This window comes from Wickerhamomyces anomalus (assembly GCF_001661255.1).
Source record: "Wickerhamomyces anomalus NRRL Y-366-8 unplaced genomic scaffold WICANscaffold_5, whole genome shotgun sequence".
Classification (NCBI taxonomy): Eukaryota; Fungi; Ascomycota; class Saccharomycetes; order Phaffomycetales; family Wickerhamomycetaceae; genus Hansenula; species Hansenula anomala.
The window spans coordinates 838,482-858,871 of NW_017567114.1; the positions used below are offsets into that span (position 1 = coordinate 838,482).

A 20,390-nucleotide genomic window follows, 5' to 3' on the forward strand; every position below is an offset into this window, starting at 1 on the left:
AAAATCACCTTTTCAAGGCCAAAAAAATCAAACGTTACAATAATCATCATCAATTAATTCACTTCAATTCTCTTCAACCAACAACAAGCTCAATTCAACAATGTCCGAAGGTAGCCCATTAAGAACAGTCGGTTTCGACGCCAGATTCCCAAACCAAAACCAAACCAAACACTGCTGGCAATCATATGTCGATTATCACAAATGTATTAATGCTAAAGGTGAAGATTTTGCTCCATGTAAAGTTTTCTTTAAAACTTATTCATCTTTATGTCCTGTTGATTGGGTCGAAAAATGGGATGCTCAAAGGGAAGCTGGTAACTTTGCTGCTGATTTAAAGAGTGATTAGTTTAATTCAATCAAAAAAGGTTCATATATTCAAAAAAAAAATCCAACAGAGTATTATATTCAAATCTTGAATTGAAAAAAAGATTCACAAATATATTCAAAGCAAAAAAAATAAAAATCTATTATTATTATACAACATTTATCACTGTTTATCCCCACCTCAGTCCATTTTTTTACAAATCGTTTTATATTTATTACAAAGCATAAATTAAACTTCAAAAAACTATTTTCTAATGACATTAGTTTTCAATAATGAAATTCAGAGTTTGTAGAATCACCAAAAATCTTCTTCAGGATCATACATTCTTTTTTGATTACTAGTTTTATTAACTTCATTATCATCCCATAAATCATCATATAAAGTTTCTTGTCTATGTTTCTCCTCTGCAATTCTTTTCTTTTCTTGTTCTTGTTGTAATTTCTCTTGATATTTCAATTGTAATAAATTAGAAACATGTTCTTTGTCTCTATTATTTTTAGCCTCTATTAAATGTTCTTTACCTTTAATTTCTTCTCTTGTTTTTTTCAATCTATTTATTATAGAGTTTTCTCTAAATTGAACATGAATTTTCTTAACTTTTTTAGAGTTTTTAAAAGAGACTTCACCATCAGCCATACCTTTTGTTTTCTTTAAATTGGCCCATGGAGTATATATTATAGTTATATTATCTCGTTTATTACCATCAATTGAATTTGCCTTAGTTAATTGTGCACAATCTATAATCATTGTTAGGACCATTTTACCACGAACTAATAAAATACTAACCTATTAATAAACCTTCAGGTATCTCATCCCATTTCTCACCAATCTCCAATCTTAGGTAAACATGAGCAGAACTTAGATTATCAACATGAAACCAAACATCTTCTTCAAATCCATACTTTATCAAATCCTCATTTTCATATTTATCCTTCCCCATATAAATGAATCTTGGATTCGATTCAAATGAACCATCAGAACCAACAGATTTGAAATAATAAACCATTAAATGCAACTTAAATGATCTAATCCACCAAAATTTGTTTGCTTTCTATTCAAAAATTTGTTGTTCAAAATTCTAAATGCTCATCGGTTCGCACCGCAAAAACACGATTTTTCAAATCGCAAGACACGTTAAAAAGAATACAATACAATTTTTTTTTTTTTGCTTTACCATCAACAAACCAACGTATTAATTATCAAATATGACTATCCCATTCCCAGATTTAAACCCTTATGAAACATTACAAGTCCCGCAAAGTGCCACGGAGCAAGATATAAAAAAATCGTATAGGAAACTATGTCTTTTACACCATCCTGATAAATTAATCAATAAAACTGATAATGAAATTGCTCAATCCAAATTACAATTTGAAAAAATTCAATTTGCTCATATGATTTTATCCAATGTTGATAAAAGAACAAGATATGATAAGACTGGTTCATTAGAAGAGATTGATTCAGATGCATCATTTGATTGGTTTGAATATTTTACAAATATTAAAGCTGAAATTACTCAAGAATCTATAATGAAGGATAAATCTGAATATCAGGGAAGTTCTGATGAAGAGGAAGATATTATTGAGATGTGGCTTGAGAATAATGGTGATTTTTTGAATTTATTTGAAACTATACCTCATACTGAAATTACATGGGGTGATGAATCAAGATTATTTAATAAAATAACTGGATTGATTAATGATGGTGTCATTGAATCAACTAAGAATTGGGAAATTTATCAAAAGAATAGGAAGAATCTATTCAAGAATTTACTAAAATCATTAAAAGATGAATCCAAAGAAGCTGAAGAATTACAAAAAGAGTTATTAAAAGACAAGAAGATAGATACTGAAGATGATTTGAAACAATTGATACAAAAAAGAAATGCAGGAAGAATTGATGATTTGATATCAAATCTTGAAGCTAAATATGGTGCAAAGAATAGTAAAGTGAAGAAACCTAAAAAGAATACAAAGAAACATGGCATAACTGGGTCTAAAAGAAAAGAGTATGAAATTAATGATGATGAGTTTGCCAAATTACAACAAAAGATGATGAACAGGAAGAAATGATTTAAATTATAGATGATGTTCAAGACTCTAATTGACTTGTACAAAAAAGGAACAACGAGAGAATTGAAATGTGAATATCTAATATCAATAGTACTAACTATACAACATTCACATATAATGAATAATTGTCTATTTAATGATTAAATTGTAATTCATTAATTCACTATTGTATAATCTGCCATTCTCTCACGTGCCACCTCCCCCAGTTTTCGATCCGATGACTCGGATTGGACAAGCGGTTTTCTTCGGCTTTGACCTTGACATTTGCTATATAAAAGACTCCTTCAATTCAATTTCACTTGATTTCATTTCTAATTAATCAATTGCAAGAATATTACCAACAATGTCAGGTGAAGAAAACTTACTACTAATCCCAGGCCCAATCATCGTCTCTGAAAGGGTCAGACAAGCTCAAGCCATCCAATCCTTGGCTCATACTTCTCCTGAATTCATTGCAATTTTCCAAAAAGTTTTAATCGACTTGAGAAAATTATTCAAATCTGATGATCCAAAAGATCAAGCAATTGTTGTTGCAGGCTCGGGGACTTTAGGTTGGGATATCACTGCTTCGAATTTGGTTTATCCTGATGAAGACGTTTTGGTTTTATCTACTGGGTTTTTCTCTGATTCATTTGCTGAATGTTTAAAAGTTTATGGTGGTAAAGTTGATGTTTTGAGTGCTGAACCTGGTGATGTTGTTCCATTTGATAAAATTGAACAACAATTATCCAAAAAGAGTTATAAAGTTATTACAATCACTCATGTTGATACTTCAACTGCTGTTGTTTCAGATGTTGGTAAAATTTCTCAATTAGTTAAAAAAGTTTCCCCAGAAACTTTAATTGTTGTTGATGGTGTTTGTTCAGTTGGTGTTGAAGATATTCAATTCTCCAATTGGGGGTTAGATTATGTTCTAAGTGCTTCTCAAAAAGCCATTGGAGTTCCTTCAGGTTTATCAATTGGATTTTTATCTCAAAGAGCTATTAAAAAAGCTGAAAATAGACCTGTTCAATCAACTTTCTTCGCATCTTTGAAAAAATGGTTACCAATTATGAATAATTATGAACAAGGTAAACCTTCATATTTTGCCACACCAGCTATTCAAACTGTTAATGCTTTGAAAGCTTCGTTAGAAGAGATTTTAGACTCTGGTTTTTCATTAGATTCAAGATTTGCTAAACATGCAGAAACTTCAACAAAATTCAAGAAGAATTTAACTTCAATTGGATTAAAATTAGTTCCAGTTAATGAACAAGTTTCAGCTAATGGATTAACAGCAGTTTATTTCCCACCTGGTGTTAAAGGTGGTGATTTATTACCATTGATTTATAAAAAAGGTGTTGTCTTGGCTGGTGGAATTCATAAAGATTTAAAAGATAAATATTTCAGAATTGGTCATATGGGTGTTTCAGCTATTGATGATTCAAGAGGTGATTTAGATAAAGCTTTTAAAATCATTAAGGAATCATTGACTGATTTAGGTTATGCTCCATAAGCAATCCTGCTGTGCAGAGGTTTATGAGTAACAGATATATTATCTACTTTATTGTTTAGTTACAGTGTAGCCAAATTAGCTTGCAATATCGAATTGATGATGATCTAGATTAGGTACACTTCTCTGTCATTTGAACCCGTGTCATGATTGCGTAGTACAAGGTCATCATCATCAAGAATTAATTCAGAACTAGTCAAGATGTTGAGTTATAGATGAATTAGATAGTGGCTTACAATGCTATTATTTACTACTAGCTATCCATCACTCTGTAGTTACTACTCTATACTCCCTTCCAATAGACTCTTTTTCTAACACATGCCGGTACACACCACACTGTTCCTTGCTGAGTCACTGAATCTTCAACGAGAGCATCTCTACAAGATGATGGGTACAATTCATTAAACTACCTACGTAATATTTCCCATACTATACTCTCTACTCTGACTCCTCCCAGACTCTGGCTTACTCGCACCATTTCCTGTGACCATACCCACGCCGTTGTCGCTGCTGCTTCTCATCGTTCCAATTTGACTCTGTTGCTCGAATCTTATCGTTTTCGCAACGAGGGTAAATTGGCACATTGATGAATCCATGATGTTAGGAAAAAAAATTTTAACCTCTATAAAAAGATCCAAAACCACCCAATTACAACAACTTCATCTTTGAGTATCATCATCTATTCCCAAAGACAACTCTATTCACAATGCCATACGCTTTACCAGAATCCCACAGACAATTAGTCGAAGGTCATTTAAAAGATACCGATCCAGAAGTTGAATCAATCATTAAAGATGAAATTGAACGTCAAAGACATTCAATTGTTTTAATTGCTTCAGAAAATTTCACTTCCACTGCTGTTTTCGACGCTTTAGGAACCCCAATGTGTAACAAATATTCAGAAGGTTATCCAGGTGCAAGATATTATGGTGGTAATGAACACATTGATAGAATTGAACTTTTATGTCAAGAAAGAGCTTTAAAAGCTTTTAACTTAACTTCTGATAAATGGGGGGTTAATGTTCAAACTTTATCAGGTTCCCCAGCTAATTTACAAGTTTATCAAGCTATTATGAAACCTCATGAAAGATTAATGGGTCTTGATTTACCTCATGGTGGTCATTTATCTCATGGTTATCAAACTGATACTAGAAAAATTTCAGCCGTTTCAACTTATTTCGAAACTATGCCTTATAGAGTCGATTTAGAAACTGGTATCATTGATTATGATACTTTGGAGAAAAATGCTGTTCTATTCAGACCAAAAGTTTTAGTTGCTGGTACTTCTGCTTATTGTAGATTAATTGATTATAAAAGAATGAGAGAAATTGCTGATAAAGTTGGTGCTTATTTAGTTGTTGACATGGCCCATATCTCTGGTTTAATTGCTGCTGGTGTTATCCCATCTCCATTTGAATATGCTGATATTGTCACCACAACTACTCATAAATCATTAAGAGGTCCAAGAGGTGCTATGATCTTTTTCAGAAGAGGTGTTAGATCAATTAACCCAAAAACTGGTAAAGAAGTTTTATATGATTTAGAAAACCCAATCAATTTCTCAGTTTTCCCAGGTCATCAAGGTGGTCCACATAACCATACAATCACTGCTTTAGCTACTGCTTTAAAACAAGCTGCTACTCCTGAATTCAAATTATATCAAGAACAAGTTTTGAAAAATGCTAAAGCCTTGGAAGAAGAATTCACTAAATTCAACTATAATTTAGTTTCAAACGGTACTGATTCTCATATGGTTTTAGTTTCATTAAAAGATAAAGGTATTGATGGTGCTAGAATTGAAACCGTTTGTGAAAACATCAACATTGCCTTGAATAAAAACTCCATCCCAGGTGATAAATCAGCTTTAGTCCCAGGTGGTGTTAGAATTGGTGCTCCAGCTATGACTACTAGAGGTTTAGGTGAAGAAGATTTCAAAAAAATTGTTCATTATATCGATTGGGCTGTTAACTATGCTAAGAAAGTTCAAAGTGAATTACCAAAAGAAGCTAATAGATTAAAAGATTTCAAAGCTAAAATTGCTGAAGGTTCTGATGAATTAACCAAAATTAAAAATGAAATTTATGAATGGGCTGGTGAATTCCCATTATCTGTTTAAGTTCAAAGAATAAAAAAAAAACTGAAAAACCAAATACTTTTTAGTAATTTAGTAATTGGGTAGATGGAGCTAGTGAATTAAGATGTTCAATTGTATAGTAAATGCTAAAGATTACTACAATTTTGAATATGGTTGGAAAACTCAACGTTTTATTCCAATTTCCAATCCTCACCATACTTAACAGAATTTGGTCACGTGAAAATGTGGCCCGTAACACCAAAAATCCACTATACAAACCTTCAATAAAACAATCTTCAATAAAACCACCATAATCAATGATATTCACCTATTTCAACACTCCAAATAACATAATTCCATCTTCTACAAATAACTGGCTTCAAAAACACATGTATTTTGGCCTCAAAATACCTATATTAACCAACTACCTTCCCTAGTAGTACTACCGCCAGTGATCCAATCAATCAACCAAACAACAACAACAACAACAATACTTCTAATAACCACCGCCCACTCCCAAATAGATATCAATATTAATATTAATCATATTAACTAGGCCCCCAATGATTAACTGAATACGTAGATTTCTGTTAAAACTTTGAATTAAAAGATAGATTCAACGAAAATCATACTCTATTTCTCTGAAATTTTCAAAAAAGTTTCGCGATTGTTTTGGCCATACCAGTGTTGTTTATGTGTTCAATTTTTTGAGTTTTAGGTCATAAAACAACGTTGAACAACAATTAGAAGGTGTCGATAGTATCAAAATGACCTCAGGAGTGCGTAGAGAGCACATAGGAAGGCGCGAATTTAGGGGTTTTTTAAAAGCGGCCAAAATAACGTTAAAATGGTTGTCGTGAGAGGATTGAGATAAATGGGATGGATGAATTTTTGAGATGATAAAAAATCTGGGCCCCCTGTTTAGTGAAGTCCAGTCTCCAGATGCTTATAATGGAAGGGGATGAGTCCTTTTCTGGCCTCTTTCATGAGCTTTAATTCTTGATGTATTGGTTATTGCTAGAGACGTATCGGCCTAACTTCTCAAGCTGAGATTTCGCGACTCCTTCTGTATTATAGATCAGATCCTCATCGATCTTCAAACAATATAAAACATTGATTCACTACAATTTCAGGAAGTCATCCCAAATAGTACTGCTGTAGATATAATCATCCCAAATAGTGCTGTAGATATAGTATCAAAGCTCAAGTAGTACAGAGCTGTTATGATTCACAACAAGATCGATGATGATTAAGACATGCCTACACTAATCCAAACAACACATGAAATGCTTTAAAAAATATCAATATACACAACAATCAAACAAGGGAATAGAGCATGTACTCCTTCATTTTGAATTAAATTAACAATAGGTCCAACCATGTATAAGGATAACGTGGAGAAGAAGATCAAAGAGAGGGACCTTCAATTCCCAAATGAATGGTTGATCTCTTCAGATAGACTTCCAAAGGATCATGATATTTCGCAATTTATTAAGTCTTCAAATTTACTTAGTGATGTTGAAGTAGAGATCACAGAATCAACATCTTCACACATTCTTTCTTCAATAAAATCCCAAAAATGGTCAGCCTTACAAGTTATTACAGCATTTGCGCATAGGGCAACAATTGCTAATCAACTTGTGAATCCATTGAGTGAAGTGTTTTTCAATGATGCCTTTGACCAAGCTAAAGGAATTGGACCAATTACTACAGGAAACAGGAAAGTTGAAAGGGAAGTTACACGGTCTACCGATTTCATTCAAAGATGAATTCAATATTAAAGGACAATATTCAACTATTGGTCTTGTATCTTTCATATCAAACCCACCAGCTTCTCAAGACTCACCAATTGTGAAAATTTTAAGAAATGAAGGTGCAATTTTCTATGTTAAGACTAATGTTCCAATAGGTGCTTTTAACATTGTCACATTCAACAATATTTTTGGGAAGACTCTCAATCCTTTCAATAGATGTTTGGCATCGGGTGGTTCGTCCGGTGGTGAAGCTGCTCTAGTTGCCATGAAGGGGTCCCCATTAGGTATTGGTTCTGATCTTGGAGGATCTGTTAGACAACCTTCTAGTTTCCAAAATTTGTTTGCACTGAAACCATCATCACTAAGATTCCCACACAAGAATACCTCAATTGTTTCAGGATTAGAATCATTGAATGGAACCAATGGGCCTTTAAGTACCGATATCGATTCTTTGAAATTGTATGCTCAAGTCATCGTCAAGAGTAAACCATGGTTACAAGACTTCAAAGTGGTCCCACTAGAGTGGAAGGAACTTGATCTTTCTTCTGAAAAACTAAGGTTTGGTGTTTTGATCGATGATGGGGTTTTAAGGCCTACAGCTCCTGTTAAAAGAGCTTTGGATACAGTTATGGCACAATTGAAGAAGGCTGGACATGAAGTTGTTATTTGGGAAGCTGAAGATATCAGTGAAATAGCTCAATTTGCTAATAAATTTATGACAGCCAGTGGCAATAAAAAGCTGGTGGAAGCTATTGAGGAATCTGGTGAACCTTATCCAATATTACAGACTATGAAAGACATGCCAGATATTCCTACCTCTACAATTTGGGAATGGCAAGAACAGAGATCTAATAAAGTGAATGAGTTCTTAGCCAAATGGAATAGATTGAATCTTGATGGTTTGATTTCTCCAGTTACGGCTTTAGCAGGTACTGATTTTGAAAACTTTGTTGATGTTACTTATTCTCCATTGCCTAATGTTTTGGATTTCCCAGCAGGGGTATTCCCTGTTTTAAGAGCAGATGCTAATATTGATGAACCCTTAGATATCAAACCTAGAAATGAAACTGAAAAGAAAGTCCATTCAAATTATTCACCAGAAGCTATCAATGGTGGCTGCGTTGGACTGCAAGTTATTGGCCGTAAATATGAGGAAGAAAAAGTTATTGAGATGGTGAGGTTGATTTCCACTACAATTGGAACAATAGATTACTGGAAATAAAAGGTATACAATAGAAGGCACAAATATCCGTAGATACGGGAATATATCCGAAATGCGTAATCGAGGCGATCTTGAACACAATTCTCCCAAAGTTAAAGATTATTAACATAACCAGTAAAGGGGTATCTTAAATCAACTTTTATAATAAAGGGTACTCTTGATTAAACTATCCAAAGATGTCAGCAAGCGAGTTTTATGATTCAGGTAAAATATATGCCAAATTATCAGGAACACCATATGAAATTGGGTTCCAACATGGTCAAATTGCCAAAAAATTGATTAGACGGTGCATTGAAGTTTATTCAAAGCTATATTCTGAAGAAAAGAATGTTACATGGGATGTAGCACGCTCTAGAGCTTTGAAATATCAGGATTCAATCAAGGCAAACTATCCAGAGATTTGGGATGAGTTAAATGGGATTGCTACTGGTTCAGAATTGGATGTTTTAGATATCTTAGCCTTGAATGTTAGAAGCGAAATCACATTGATTGATGTTGCTGATGGTTGTACTTCAATTGCTCAAAGAAATTCCAAAACTGGTGAGGTATTTATTGGGCAGAATTGGGATTGGATTCCAGAAATTGATGAAGCTACATTGTTTTTAGAGATTCATCAAGAAGGTAAACCAACAATCATTATATTGGCTGAAGCTGGTATAATTGGTAAATATGGGTTCAATTCTGAAGGAGTTGGTGCTATGTTGAATGCCATTCCTTCTGTTAAAGTTGATCCTAGTGGATTACCTGTCCATTTTGCCTTAAGAAAAGCTTTAGAACAAAAAAGTGTGGATGATGTTTTGAGTTATCTTGAGCATAATAAAGTTGCGAGTGCTGCTAACTACCTTTTAGCTGATCCAAATCGCTACCTAACTTTAGAAGTTACTCCAATTGGTAATAAAGTTATTGAACCAGATGAAAAAACTGGAACAGTTTTACACACAAATCATTTTCTCAGTAAAGAGTTATTTGAATCAATTGGCTCAGATAAACCAATTTTAAGTTCAAATCCAAGGTTTGAAAGAATTAAGGCATTGTCTACTCCTGATTTGGATGCAAACTATGAAAGCTTCAGATATAGATTATCTGATGTTGATAATTCCCCTAACGGTATTTGTCATTTGCCTAGTGGTAAAAAAGGTCTTGCAAGTTGTATTACCTTATACACAATTATCATCAACACTAATAAAAAAGAAGGAATCATTACATTAGGACCACCAAATGATCAATCATTACCTAGATATAAATTATCTTTTGAATAAAAGCAAGTCATTTGATTATCAATCAATCAATCAAACCCAGCTTGGTTACCAATTTCATTAGCAAGTAAATTTTTATGATCAGCAGGGTTTGCAGCTGATTCGTATAGCGTAATAACTGGATCCTTACTTAATGGTGATGTGAACATGCCTCTTATCTCCATGTAGTAAACTTTTGTTAATTCATCTTCATCATCTTCCCAGTTATTTTCAACAAATAGTGATAATTGAGTGGTTGATTGGAACAAATTTCTTGGTAAATAATGTTCAACAAATGATGATTCGTCAACATCATCTCCATTTTCATCACCTAGATGACCAACTTGTGGTTGTTCGATTTTATAAGTTGGTTTTGTATCATTGATATTATCAAAATCCAAATTTGTTTTGTTTTTGAACAATTTAATAGTTTTTGGACAATTTGCTGCTTCACCATTTGTTCTCAAAATGATTGAATAGAGTTTAACATTCCCAGTGAATGGTATATTTAGGATAAATTGTGCATCAGCATCTGATTCTATGTAGTCAGATACTTGGTATTTATTATCACCGTCTTTGAAAACTTTTTGAATCTTGTCATTTGGTTGTGCGATGTTTAATCCTGTTAACTTGAAGACATCAACATATTGCCTCAATGATTGTGATTCGTTTGTCGGTATTGGAGCGACGTGAGAATGGTCGTGGTCATCGTGACCATCATGGCCATGGCCACCGTGGTGATGTTCATGTTCGCAAGAGTGAGACATGATGGATGCTGTTTGGATAATAGTTGTTATTGTAATGGTTAAAGTAAAGGATCATAGATCATGCTTTTATTTATCCTGTTTTTTTTGGCAGCGATGAGCTTCTCGAAAGTTTAAGCTCAAGCCTGTACGATTAATTTGAACAAATAGTGGGTGTCTTGGCTTGGAACTGCTTCTAATTGTGGTGATTCAGTTGAGTTGTCGTGTTGTCTAAATATCGTGAAACTCTGCTGTGGTAATTATGTGTCAAAGGCTTTGAGATTATAGTCTTAAAGCACATTACAGCAAAATCTAGATACCCACGATAAAACATGAAAACAACGAACCATTGAATATTCCATCTTTAGTCCTCCAATTAAGATCACCTACACTGTTCATCCTTATACTTAATCTCAGCTCATGGCTCAAAATAAAACCCTTCAGTCACCGCTTCACTTTACCTTTTCTGTAGTTTCTTTTTCCTTTTTTTCGAGATTTTTCAAGATACAAAATATCATCGACGACCCGTTTAAACTCCAGAACTTTGAAAAACACATTCAGGAAACTCAATACAATTTATTATGGTTCACCAAGCAGAATTCCTACAAGGAAGAGGTACAGAAGTCTCCAGCATTCTAGCTGGTGGTTATGCCCATCCATTAACAAGAGAATGGCAAAACGAACGTCAATTAACTAAAAACATGTTCATTTATCCTTTATTCATATCTGATAACGATGATGAGGAAACCCTTATTGAATCATTACCAAATCAAAAAAGATGGGGTGTCAATAAAGTTGTTCCTTTTGTCTCTAATCTAATTTCGAAAGGTCTAAAAGCTGTCATTCTTTTCGGTGTTCCTTTAAAAGAAGGCTCAAAAGATCCAGTAGGAACTTCTGCTGATGATCCAGAAGGTCCTGTTATCCAAGCTACCAAAATCTTGAAGAAAAACTTCCCAGATTTATACATAATGGCTGATGTTTGTTTATGTGAATACACTTCCCATGGTCATTGTGGTGTCTTATTTGATGATGGTACTATTAACAGAGAAGAATCTGTTAAAAGAATCGCTGCAGTCGCTGTCAATTATGGTAAAGCCGGTGTTGACTGTGTGGCACCATCTGATATGATTGATGGTAGAGTTCGTGAAATCAAACTAGGTCTTATTGAAGCCAAATTGGCTCATAAAGTGTTTGTCATGTCTTATGCGGCTAAATTCAGTGGTAACTTGTATGGCCCATTTAGAGATGCTGCATGTTCTCAACCGGGTCAAGGTGATAGAAGACGTTATCAATTACCTTCAGGTGGTCGTGGTTTAGCTAGAAGAGCTTTGAAAAGAGATCTCGAAGAAGGTACCGATGGTGTTATTTGTAAACCATCAACTTTCTATTTGGATGTTATGGCCGATGCTGCTGAAATTTGTAAAGATTATCCAGTTTGTGCTTACCATGTTAGTGGTGAATATGCAATGTTACATGCTGCTGCTGAGAAAAACATTTGTGATCTGAAAACTATTGCATTTGAAGCTCATAATGGGTTCTTGAGAGCTGGTGCTAGATTAATCATTAGTTATTTCACTCCTGAATTCTTGGAATGGTTGGATAACTAAATTTGTAACGAATAAGATTTATGTGTAAATATGTATATAGAATGAAGTGAAGATAAAATATTATAATGAATTACATTGTATTGGAATGAAATGCTTAATGATTGGAACTATGCCAACATTGCTGTCTTTTGTTTAACTTTGACAGGTTCACTCTTCTTTTCTTCTTCCTCTATTTGAGGTTCATCATGCTTAATATCTGGAAGACCATCCACACTTGGTAATTTACCGATCAATTCTTCCTTCTTTGGGCCATTCTTGGCCGCTTCTTGTTCTTCTAACTGTCTCAACTCTTCATCAATTTCATCTTCAACATCTTTACCAACAATAGAGGTTGATAAAACTTGATCAATTTCCTCTTGATATTGGATATTATCATTAACATCATCCATTAACTTCTCAACATCATTAATATTCATTTCTTTATTTAATTTTTTCAAAATTTCATTCCCGTTTGTTAAACCTTTTAAAAATTCCTTTTCAACTAATTTGAATTCTATATTTTGAATCATATTTTCAAGATTCATTATTTGACTCGATACATTCTCCAAGAGAGTTTCTTGATATTTGGTTCTTTTCAATAATACTTTTGCACTTCTTTTATCATTTTGTCTAAGATATGTCTTTATTTGTTCAGTTTCTGATTTTAGCAATAGATTAGATTTTTTTTGATACTTCAATAATTTATCTTTTTGTAATTTCACCTGCAGTATGGCTTTGTCTTGAGCTGTAACCTTGGGACTTGATGGAGCATTACCCATGATTTGATCTATAATATTCAAAGTAGTTGTAAAATGGTTGTTTACCAGGGCCTCTTTTTGTTATCGTAATTTTATCGCACCTTTTCTACAAAACGTCAAAAATAATCTGTCATAATCCAATGTGTCATTAAAATTTTCAAAAGATGAAAGAATAAGGCATTCAAACACTTGTATTGACTTCTACAGAGTGTCAATGCTTCCAGTATATTCTTTATAAAATTTGGCATCTTTTGAGTGACTTTGTATTCCCCAGCTATCTAAATTGTAGAAGTTAGGCCATAGAAAGTTTGAAAAAATCGATCCCAAAATTTCAACAGCAGTTTACGCAAAATATTGTTAAGGATTACACTAAATTGAAGTATGCATTATATCTGGAATTTCGAGGAGATTTTAATGAAATCATTCAAAGTCAATTTTTCAGTCAATTAATAATTTTCTCAATCTTTTTCTCTTCATTTTCGAATTTAAAGTAAATTATACAAGATTATTAAAATTTCTTGAGAATATCTTTTGAAAATTAAAATGCATCAAAATTAAATAAAAACTATATTAATATAAACTGTAGAGCTTATTTAATACCATGATATATCAATTTCTTATAATTTAATATATAAACATTGATTTAAACGAATAATAAAATAGGCGTTCCCGTACCAATTTTGCATAATGTAGAAATCAAGCAGTTTTCAAAACTCATCCAAAATCCGATGTAGTGTAACGGCTAGCACGGTTCGCTTTCACCGAGCAGACCGGGGTTCGACTCCCCGCATCGGAAATTTTTTTTTGTTGCCCCAACCAATTTTTTGTTTAACCTGGAGGTGCCCGCGGGCTTAGGTGCTCGTTCTGTCTAGAGAGAATTCCTTCAGTGGGTGCTCTGCTTAGCTTAGGCGGATCGGACTGACTGAGGAACCTCTGGGGGTAAGCCAGCCAGGCGGAGCAGGCAGAGAAGTTCCACTGCACAGGAGAAAGAAAATTCGTCATGTAAAGTTGATGAGTTTAATACCATCCCTCAAAACGAAGGATTTTTTGAATTCTGCAAAGGATTTTTTCGTCGTGGCCATTACTAAAAAAAAATCCTATGTGCATATTTTCATGCAAGAGCTCGTAAATTTGTGAAAAAAAATCCTATAAGGTTTGATAGGGACAGTTCAAAAAGTTGAAAAAAAAACTATCTGTGAAAAAAAATCCTGTGAATGGTTCAATCGAAAGAATTCCCAACAGTAGACATTTATTTTAACTATAAACTAGTTGAGAAAAGATCCTTGCCAATTCTTAATGGAATGATGTATTTTTTTTCTAGATTTAATCACGAATAGACCATGTTTTTAAGCTCTAAAAAATATGAGTTTATTCGTTGAGGTTGTTTTGTGGGATGTCTGTCAAAGTCGTTGCGAGAATTCGCGACATACAGGGTCACGAAAATTTGTCCAAAAACGGTAATTTATAGGATTTCTGCAAAGTCTAGGTAGAGACACGATCGCGCATCTGCCATTATGTTACGTGTTTTAAAAAATCCTTCGTTTTGAGGGATGGTATAAAGCTTAACATTACAGATGGCTATTGAGATTTGACAGATAAGGAAAGCAGCAGCAGTTATTATTAAGGGTCTATTTTTTAATATTTATTGTTGAAGTCAATAGACTTCTACTCTTTCTAAAACCCATTTATAATGTCACATGAAAGCTTTGCAATTGCTAAATACTCAACTCTGATCAGCTTGTTCAGTAGTGGTGAGTCAAAATTTAACGCGCATCTATATATGGCGTTCTTAAACACTTGTTCGGTCTAGAATCTTATAGGTTATCGTTGAAACAGCTACGTGGTAATTATTGACCTCAAGCTAATGGACATAGTGATTTCGTTGAAGTTGAGAGCATCGAAGTTCAAATATTTCATGAATCATGACTACACTTTTCTACAATTAACTTGTTGTTGGATGAAGGAGTTCCAATTCCGAATGTCATCAAATGCCAGTAATCGTCAAACATTTGATTCCAATTGAAGTTTGAACTCATCTCACTTTAATTGAAAACCATATGAATTTGTTTCAAAATCATGACCAACTATTTGTGAATTTGATTTCCACTCTTCGACACGTCGACCCAACAAAAAATCCAGTCTAGTGTAGTTTGACATGATCTTGGGATGGGCTTAATTATGACAGATGAAATTGACTAAAACACCACCACCAAAACACACGGTAACAACGCACAAACAAGATCATACAAACATGGACATAAACTCGACATGATCCATATGATCTAATCTTCAACTCTCTGTACAAATCACCCAGCCAAATCCATCTTTTCCAATGGGATTGTCCTCGGGCTTTTGGTGTCGACCCGAAACTTAAAAATAGACTACACAACCAGAATCTCGAGGAACTGGAAGCTAATCGAACAACAGATACTTCTTGAAATTAAATCACTATCAACTTAACCTTCAAATTAATACTATCCTAATAACCATCTATATAACTCCATCATTACATAACAGCATCCACCAAAAGTGCACTATTAAATTATTTAATCATCAGCTTTCGTGTTGCACGCGTCATTTTTCCTTGAGACTTTCGAATTTTTTTTTTCTTGCTACTTTGAACTTGAACCAAAATTCATCTCTCTTTCTTTGACAATCCCATCTTGAAATAAGCTATTCTTGCCAAAGAACCAACAAACTAAACTTATCCATATTATTGCATTGTGTACTGGAATCTTTTTTTGAAATTGAAGTCTCATCTTTTTCTTAAATCAAACTCCATCAACTAAAAGTCTCCCTCTAAATTTCACCTCCAATTGGTACCTGAATCTCTATATATTTTAGAAAAGGGCAATCAATCAAAACAACCCATTACAAGAACCAACAAACATTGAAATTGATGAAATAAAAAGATTTTCTTGAATTCATACTTTACATTTTCAAAAAACCACATTCAAGTTTACGATTCACGAATTCATTGTTTTGTCATTATTTGAAGTTCATCCCATCAAAAGAAGCGCTACACTATTTCATCAAATTGTTGTCTACATAAAGTTATCTGCTTTCCACCTACATTAGTGTTTCATTTTGCTTATTGTTTTTGTTCCCTTTTTCATTTGTTTGTGCTACCATCTGCTTTTGAAACTTGTTCCATTTAATTTTGTTTTAACAACTGTTTTAAGTCATTCGTATCCATCATTATGTCAAATTTCAACTCTAGCTTTGATGAAAATTTATCATCATCAACTGATCAACATCAACAACAACCAACAGCTCAACCTCAAGAACATCAAGATCAACAACAACAACAACAACAACCTGATGTTGCCCCACAAGTTGGTCCTCCTCAACCTCAAATTGGTCAACCTGATTTCTTAGCTCCTTTACCAATCCCAAACCCTCCAACTGCAACTGCTCAAACTTCATCATCCCCTCCAAAGACCTTATGGATGGGTGATTTAGATCCTTGGTCAGATGAAGATGCCATTGCAAATTTGTGGTCTTCATTAGGTAAAAGAGTTTTAGTTAAACTGATTAGAGCTAAAAAAGGTACTCCAGCTGCAACTTTAAATACTGGCCATGCTGGTTATTGTTTCATCGAATTTGAAACTTATGATGATGCTAAAAGCGCTTTAAGTTTAAATGGTTCTCAAATCCCAAATACAAATAGATTATTTAGATTAAATTGGGCTTCTGGTGCTACTTTATCTTCTCCAATTCCTCAATCTCCAGAATTTTCATTATTCGTTGGTGATTTATCTCCATCAACTACTGAAGCTCATTTATTGGCATTGTTTCAAACCCACTTCAAATCTGTTAAAACTGTTCGTGTTATGACTGATCCAATCACTGGTACTTCAAGATGTTTTGGGTTTGTTCGTTTTAGTGATGAAGAGGAGAGAAGACGTGCTTTAACTGAAATGCAAGGTGTTTGGTGTGCAGGTAGACCTTTAAGAGTTGCCTTAGCTACACCAAGAAATCAAGCAAACTCTCAAAATGGTGCCAATTCTTTGATCACTGGTATGAATGGATTAAATTTGGGTGGTGCTGGTCAATTCCCACCTCCTCAACAACAAGGTCCTCCTGGTCAATTCAACCAATTCCCATCTCCATTACAAGATCAACAACAACAATTACAACAACAAATCCCAGGCCAAGGTCAACTTGGTTCAAATCAACAACAACAACAACCTCCATTGAATAGTAATGATATGTTGATGTATCAATATCAACAAGGTCCACCACCTCCATTGCAGTTTTATCACACAGACCAAGCTCCAAGTGCTAATTCTCAATCAGTTCCATACACTGATCCAAATAACACTACTGTTTTCATTGGTGGATTAGCATCAGGAATCCCAGAACAAACATTAGCTGCCTTGTTCCAACCATTTGGTAACATCACTCATGTTAAGATCCCTCCAGGTAAAGGTTGTGGTTTTATTAGATTTGATAAACGTGAAGATGCAGAAGCTGCCATTGCAGGCATGCAAGGTTTCCAAATTGGTGGTTCAAGAGTTCGTTTAAGTTGGGGTAGAGCACAAAACCAACAACAAAGAGTTCAATTAGCAATGGCTGCTGCTGCTAATAATGCTGCTGTTGCAGGAATCCCACCTCCACCACCTCCAGGTGCTGTTGGTCCTGCTCCTGGATTGGCTCCTGCTGGATTAGCTCCACCTCCACCACCTCAACAAACCCAAGGTATGCCAACTGGGTTGCCAACTGGTTCTATTCCAACTAATGGATTTTCCACTCATCAACCATTGATTGCACCTGTTAATAGTTTGTATTATTTACCAACTGGTAAAGGTTTTGATCAATATCAACAACAAGGTGGGTATATGATGGATTCTGGTTATATCCCAGAAGCTCAACCAATTCCACAAGAATACACAGGAAATCATCATCATAATGGTGGTGATTCTCAAGATGGCGGTGCAGGAATTGACGGTGAAGGTGAAAGAAACCAAACACCTTCTTCTCAACAACAACAACAAGATGGTTCTCATGATGGAAAACATGATGGTGTTGATGTTGATGGTGGTGATCAGATCTCTAGTGATGGTTCAAAATTACAAGAGATGTACAGAGCTGCTGTTGCTGGGAAATTGGATTCTTTGAATTGAAGATGAAGAAGAAAAAAGTGTTTTTGCTGTTCTCATGAAGGATTGAAAAGTTTTATTAATTTATTATTTTTATTATTATTATTATTATTGTTCTTGTTGTTGTTCTCTGTTACTTTGTTGATTGATGATGTCAGGCTTATTGATTTTTATGTTAATTTTTGGAATCTTTTATTATCTTAGTATTTTTTTTTATATCATCTGTGTTTTCTCTTTGTTTTCACCTGTTTTTGAGAACTTGCTGTACCCAATTTCTCTATTTGTTTTGAGGAAGGTGTTACTTTTGTTATGGTTTTTTTATTGACTTTGACATTTGAATTCCAGTTTATGATTATTGTTTTGCTTCAAGGCTTCAAGTTCTATTTGTTCATCCCAGAGTTTTCAAAATTTTTTATCGTTTACTGAATTTACAAGGATTTTTCAAGATGACTGAAAAAAAAAAAAATTGTTTTGTACATGTTTATCACGTTATTCATATTATATTTGTATTGCTTAGTTCATTTGAAATTTGATCATATATTTATGCTTTTTATATTTCCAACGTAGCTAATAAACTATTATTTTTCAATTCATCATAACTTGGTGGCATTCCAGGAAAATATTCAATAACTTTCCTTATGTCAATATCACTCCATTGCTTAAAAGTATAAGAATCTGTAACTTTTGTCATCCATTCCATTCGTACTTTAATTGAATCATTATCACTTCCTGAACATTTAGATCTTAATAACTTTCTCAAATCCCCTATATTTTTGATAGTTTTATCAATTTCATAATCACTAAATGAATCTGCAATCTTATCTTTAATTAATCTAGCCATTCTTGGTCCTTTACCATTTGTACTAACCATAACTTGTAAATCACCTTTTCTGAAAATTGCACCAAAATAAAAATCACATAATGGTGGCACATCTGCTATATTAACATTTAGGCCTTGTAATTTACATTTATAATAAATCTTTTTGCTTTCAATTGGATCATCAATTGCAACTAATACTAATTCAAATCTTGATTCTCTTAAATATTTATCAATTTTTTCATATTCCTCTTCATCAAACTTCTCCAATTGTGGTGCTGTTTGTTCATAAAGCTTCAAATCCGAATCTTGGAATTGACGTCTATGAACAGCATGCAATAAACCTTTTGATTCCCTATATTCAATTTCTGAATTCATTGTTGGAGCAATCACTGTTATTTTTGCATTTGCATTTAATAAATGATAGATTCTACTAGCAGCAACTTCCCCACCGCCTATAACCAAAACATGACGGTCTAAGGATTGTTAGTTCTGATTTTCTAAATGTTTGGAATAGGGTATACGAACTTTTAACTTGCCATGCAAGTATTAATGATCCATTTGGTTGAATTTCTGGAAATTCTGATTCTGACATTTTGAATGTGAACTTGAATAAGCGATTGATGTTTATTAAATTGAACGAATATGAAAGTAATGGATAAAGAGATAAATGCAATTCTCACAAGAGAAGCTCACCAACACTTTATCTTTCCAGAAGTTGAAACAGATGAAAAGCGGATGATAAATTCTGAAAGATCTATCATATCGGCCTTTTTTTTTCACCTACTGTACATTCGCGAAATTTATCAAAACTTCAAATTACGCCTTTTAACAACTTTCAAACGACATTAAATCACCTTCAGAGACATTGAAACGATTAAAAAAACAGATAAAACAATAAAATAATTGTCAAGGTTTGTATAGAAATGAAAAAAATAGCAAAAAAGACAATTTTCAGCGAAATAAAAAAATTGCTCCACGGCAGGTTCGAACTGTCGACCTTCAGATTATGAGACTGACGCTCTACCGACTGAGCTAGTGAAGCCAATTATATAAGTTGTTAAGGCGCAGGAATACTGTGATATATGGAGAGCAGTTGGAAAAACTCACCAAATAGTGCATTTGAGGACACTATAGTTAATATTTACCATAAGTTTATATTCAGGGAGAATAGATTCGAAGGTTTTATCAAGATTAATCACGATTGAAG

General features: G+C 33.8%; 12 protein-coding genes and 2 non-coding genes across 14 annotated transcripts; 9 read left to right on the forward strand and 5 right to left on the reverse strand.

The window, feature by feature from the left end:
• Positions 1-100: 100 nt before the first annotated feature.
• COX12 (cytochrome c oxidase subunit VIb) lies at positions 101-346 on the forward strand (the record flags this gene model as incomplete). Its single annotated transcript, XM_019182207.1, has 1 exon — positions 101-346. The coding sequence occupies one exon, from the start codon at positions 101-103 to the stop codon at positions 344-346; it is 246 nt and encodes an 81-aa protein (XP_019037439.1).
• A 273-nt stretch (positions 347-619) lies between these two features.
• On the reverse strand, positions 620-1,331 carry JLP2 (Jlp2p; the record flags this gene model as incomplete). Its single annotated transcript, XM_019182172.1, has 2 exons — positions 620-1,062; positions 1,112-1,331. 2 exons carry the CDS (start codon positions 1,329-1,331, stop codon positions 620-622), a joined length of 663 nt encoding a protein of 220 aa, XP_019037440.1.
• A 199-nt stretch (positions 1,332-1,530) lies between these two features.
• WICANDRAFT_34730 (J domain-containing protein) lies at positions 1,531-2,397 on the forward strand (the record flags this gene model as incomplete). The annotated part of the gene is made up of 1 exon (XM_019182220.1): positions 1,531-2,397. One exon carries the CDS (start codon positions 1,531-1,533, stop codon positions 2,395-2,397), a length of 867 nt encoding a protein of 288 aa, XP_019037441.1.
• Positions 2,398-2,740: 343 nt separating this feature from the next.
• Positions 2,741-3,892, forward strand: AGX1 (alanine--glyoxylate transaminase; the record flags this gene model as incomplete). The annotated part of the gene is made up of 1 exon (XM_019185056.1): positions 2,741-3,892. The coding sequence occupies one exon, from the start codon at positions 2,741-2,743 to the stop codon at positions 3,890-3,892; it is 1,152 nt and encodes a 383-aa protein (XP_019037442.1).
• A 703-nt stretch (positions 3,893-4,595) lies between these two features.
• On the forward strand, positions 4,596-6,005 carry SHM2 (glycine hydroxymethyltransferase SHM2; the record flags this gene model as incomplete). The annotated part of the gene is made up of 1 exon (XM_019183721.1): positions 4,596-6,005. One exon carries the CDS (start codon positions 4,596-4,598, stop codon positions 6,003-6,005), a length of 1,410 nt encoding a protein of 469 aa, XP_019037443.1.
• Positions 6,006-7,342: 1,337 nt separating this feature from the next.
• Positions 7,343-8,939, forward strand: WICANDRAFT_95769 (uncharacterized protein; the record flags this gene model as incomplete). The annotated part of the gene is made up of 2 exons (XM_019186502.1): positions 7,343-7,621; positions 7,656-8,939. The coding sequence occupies 2 exons, from the start codon at positions 7,343-7,345 to the stop codon at positions 8,937-8,939; spliced, it is 1,563 nt and encodes a 520-aa protein (XP_019037444.1).
• A 176-nt stretch (positions 8,940-9,115) lies between these two features.
• Positions 9,116-10,198, forward strand: WICANDRAFT_64378 (uncharacterized protein; the record flags this gene model as incomplete). Its single annotated transcript, XM_019183722.1, has 1 exon — positions 9,116-10,198. The coding sequence occupies one exon, from the start codon at positions 9,116-9,118 to the stop codon at positions 10,196-10,198; it is 1,083 nt and encodes a 360-aa protein (XP_019037445.1).
• A 26-nt stretch (positions 10,199-10,224) lies between these two features.
• On the reverse strand, positions 10,225-10,941 carry WICANDRAFT_34496 (PITH domain-containing protein; the record flags this gene model as incomplete). Its single annotated transcript, XM_019182191.1, has 1 exon — positions 10,225-10,941. The coding sequence occupies one exon, from the start codon at positions 10,939-10,941 to the stop codon at positions 10,225-10,227; it is 717 nt and encodes a 238-aa protein (XP_019037446.1).
• A 557-nt stretch (positions 10,942-11,498) lies between these two features.
• HEM2 (porphobilinogen synthase HEM2) lies at positions 11,499-12,524 on the forward strand (the record flags this gene model as incomplete). Its single annotated transcript, XM_019182186.1, has 1 exon — positions 11,499-12,524. One exon carries the CDS (start codon positions 11,499-11,501, stop codon positions 12,522-12,524), a length of 1,026 nt encoding a protein of 341 aa, XP_019037447.1.
• Positions 12,525-12,790: 266 nt separating this feature from the next.
• VPS20 (ESCRT-III subunit protein VPS20) lies at positions 12,791-13,261 on the reverse strand (the record flags this gene model as incomplete). The annotated part of the gene is made up of 1 exon (XM_019181032.1): positions 12,791-13,261. A coding segment is annotated over one exon (471 nt), but the record flags the coding sequence as incomplete, so codon positions are not given.
• Positions 13,262-13,985: 724 nt separating this feature from the next.
• Positions 13,986-14,057, forward strand: WICANDRAFT_t104. Its single transcript has one exon. It is a non-coding gene; the product is annotated as a tRNA-Glu (tRNA).
• A 2,599-nt stretch (positions 14,058-16,656) lies between these two features.
• On the forward strand, positions 16,657-17,802 carry WICANDRAFT_16902 (uncharacterized protein; the record flags this gene model as incomplete). Its single annotated transcript, XM_019180717.1, has 3 exons — positions 16,657-17,260; positions 17,381-17,428; positions 17,531-17,802. Coding segments are annotated over 3 exons (924 nt in total), but the record flags the coding sequence as incomplete, so codon positions are not given.
• Positions 17,803-18,913: 1,111 nt separating this feature from the next.
• Positions 18,914-19,775, reverse strand: MET8 (bifunctional precorrin-2 dehydrogenase/sirohydrochlorin ferrochelatase MET8; the record flags this gene model as incomplete). Its single annotated transcript, XM_019182221.1, has 2 exons — positions 18,914-19,656; positions 19,709-19,775. The coding sequence occupies 2 exons, from the start codon at positions 19,773-19,775 to the stop codon at positions 18,914-18,916; spliced, it is 810 nt and encodes a 269-aa protein (XP_019037450.1).
• A 377-nt stretch (positions 19,776-20,152) lies between these two features.
• Positions 20,153-20,225, reverse strand: WICANDRAFT_t113. Its single transcript has one exon. It is a non-coding gene; the product is annotated as a tRNA-Met (tRNA).
• Positions 20,226-20,390: the final 165 nt, after the last annotated feature.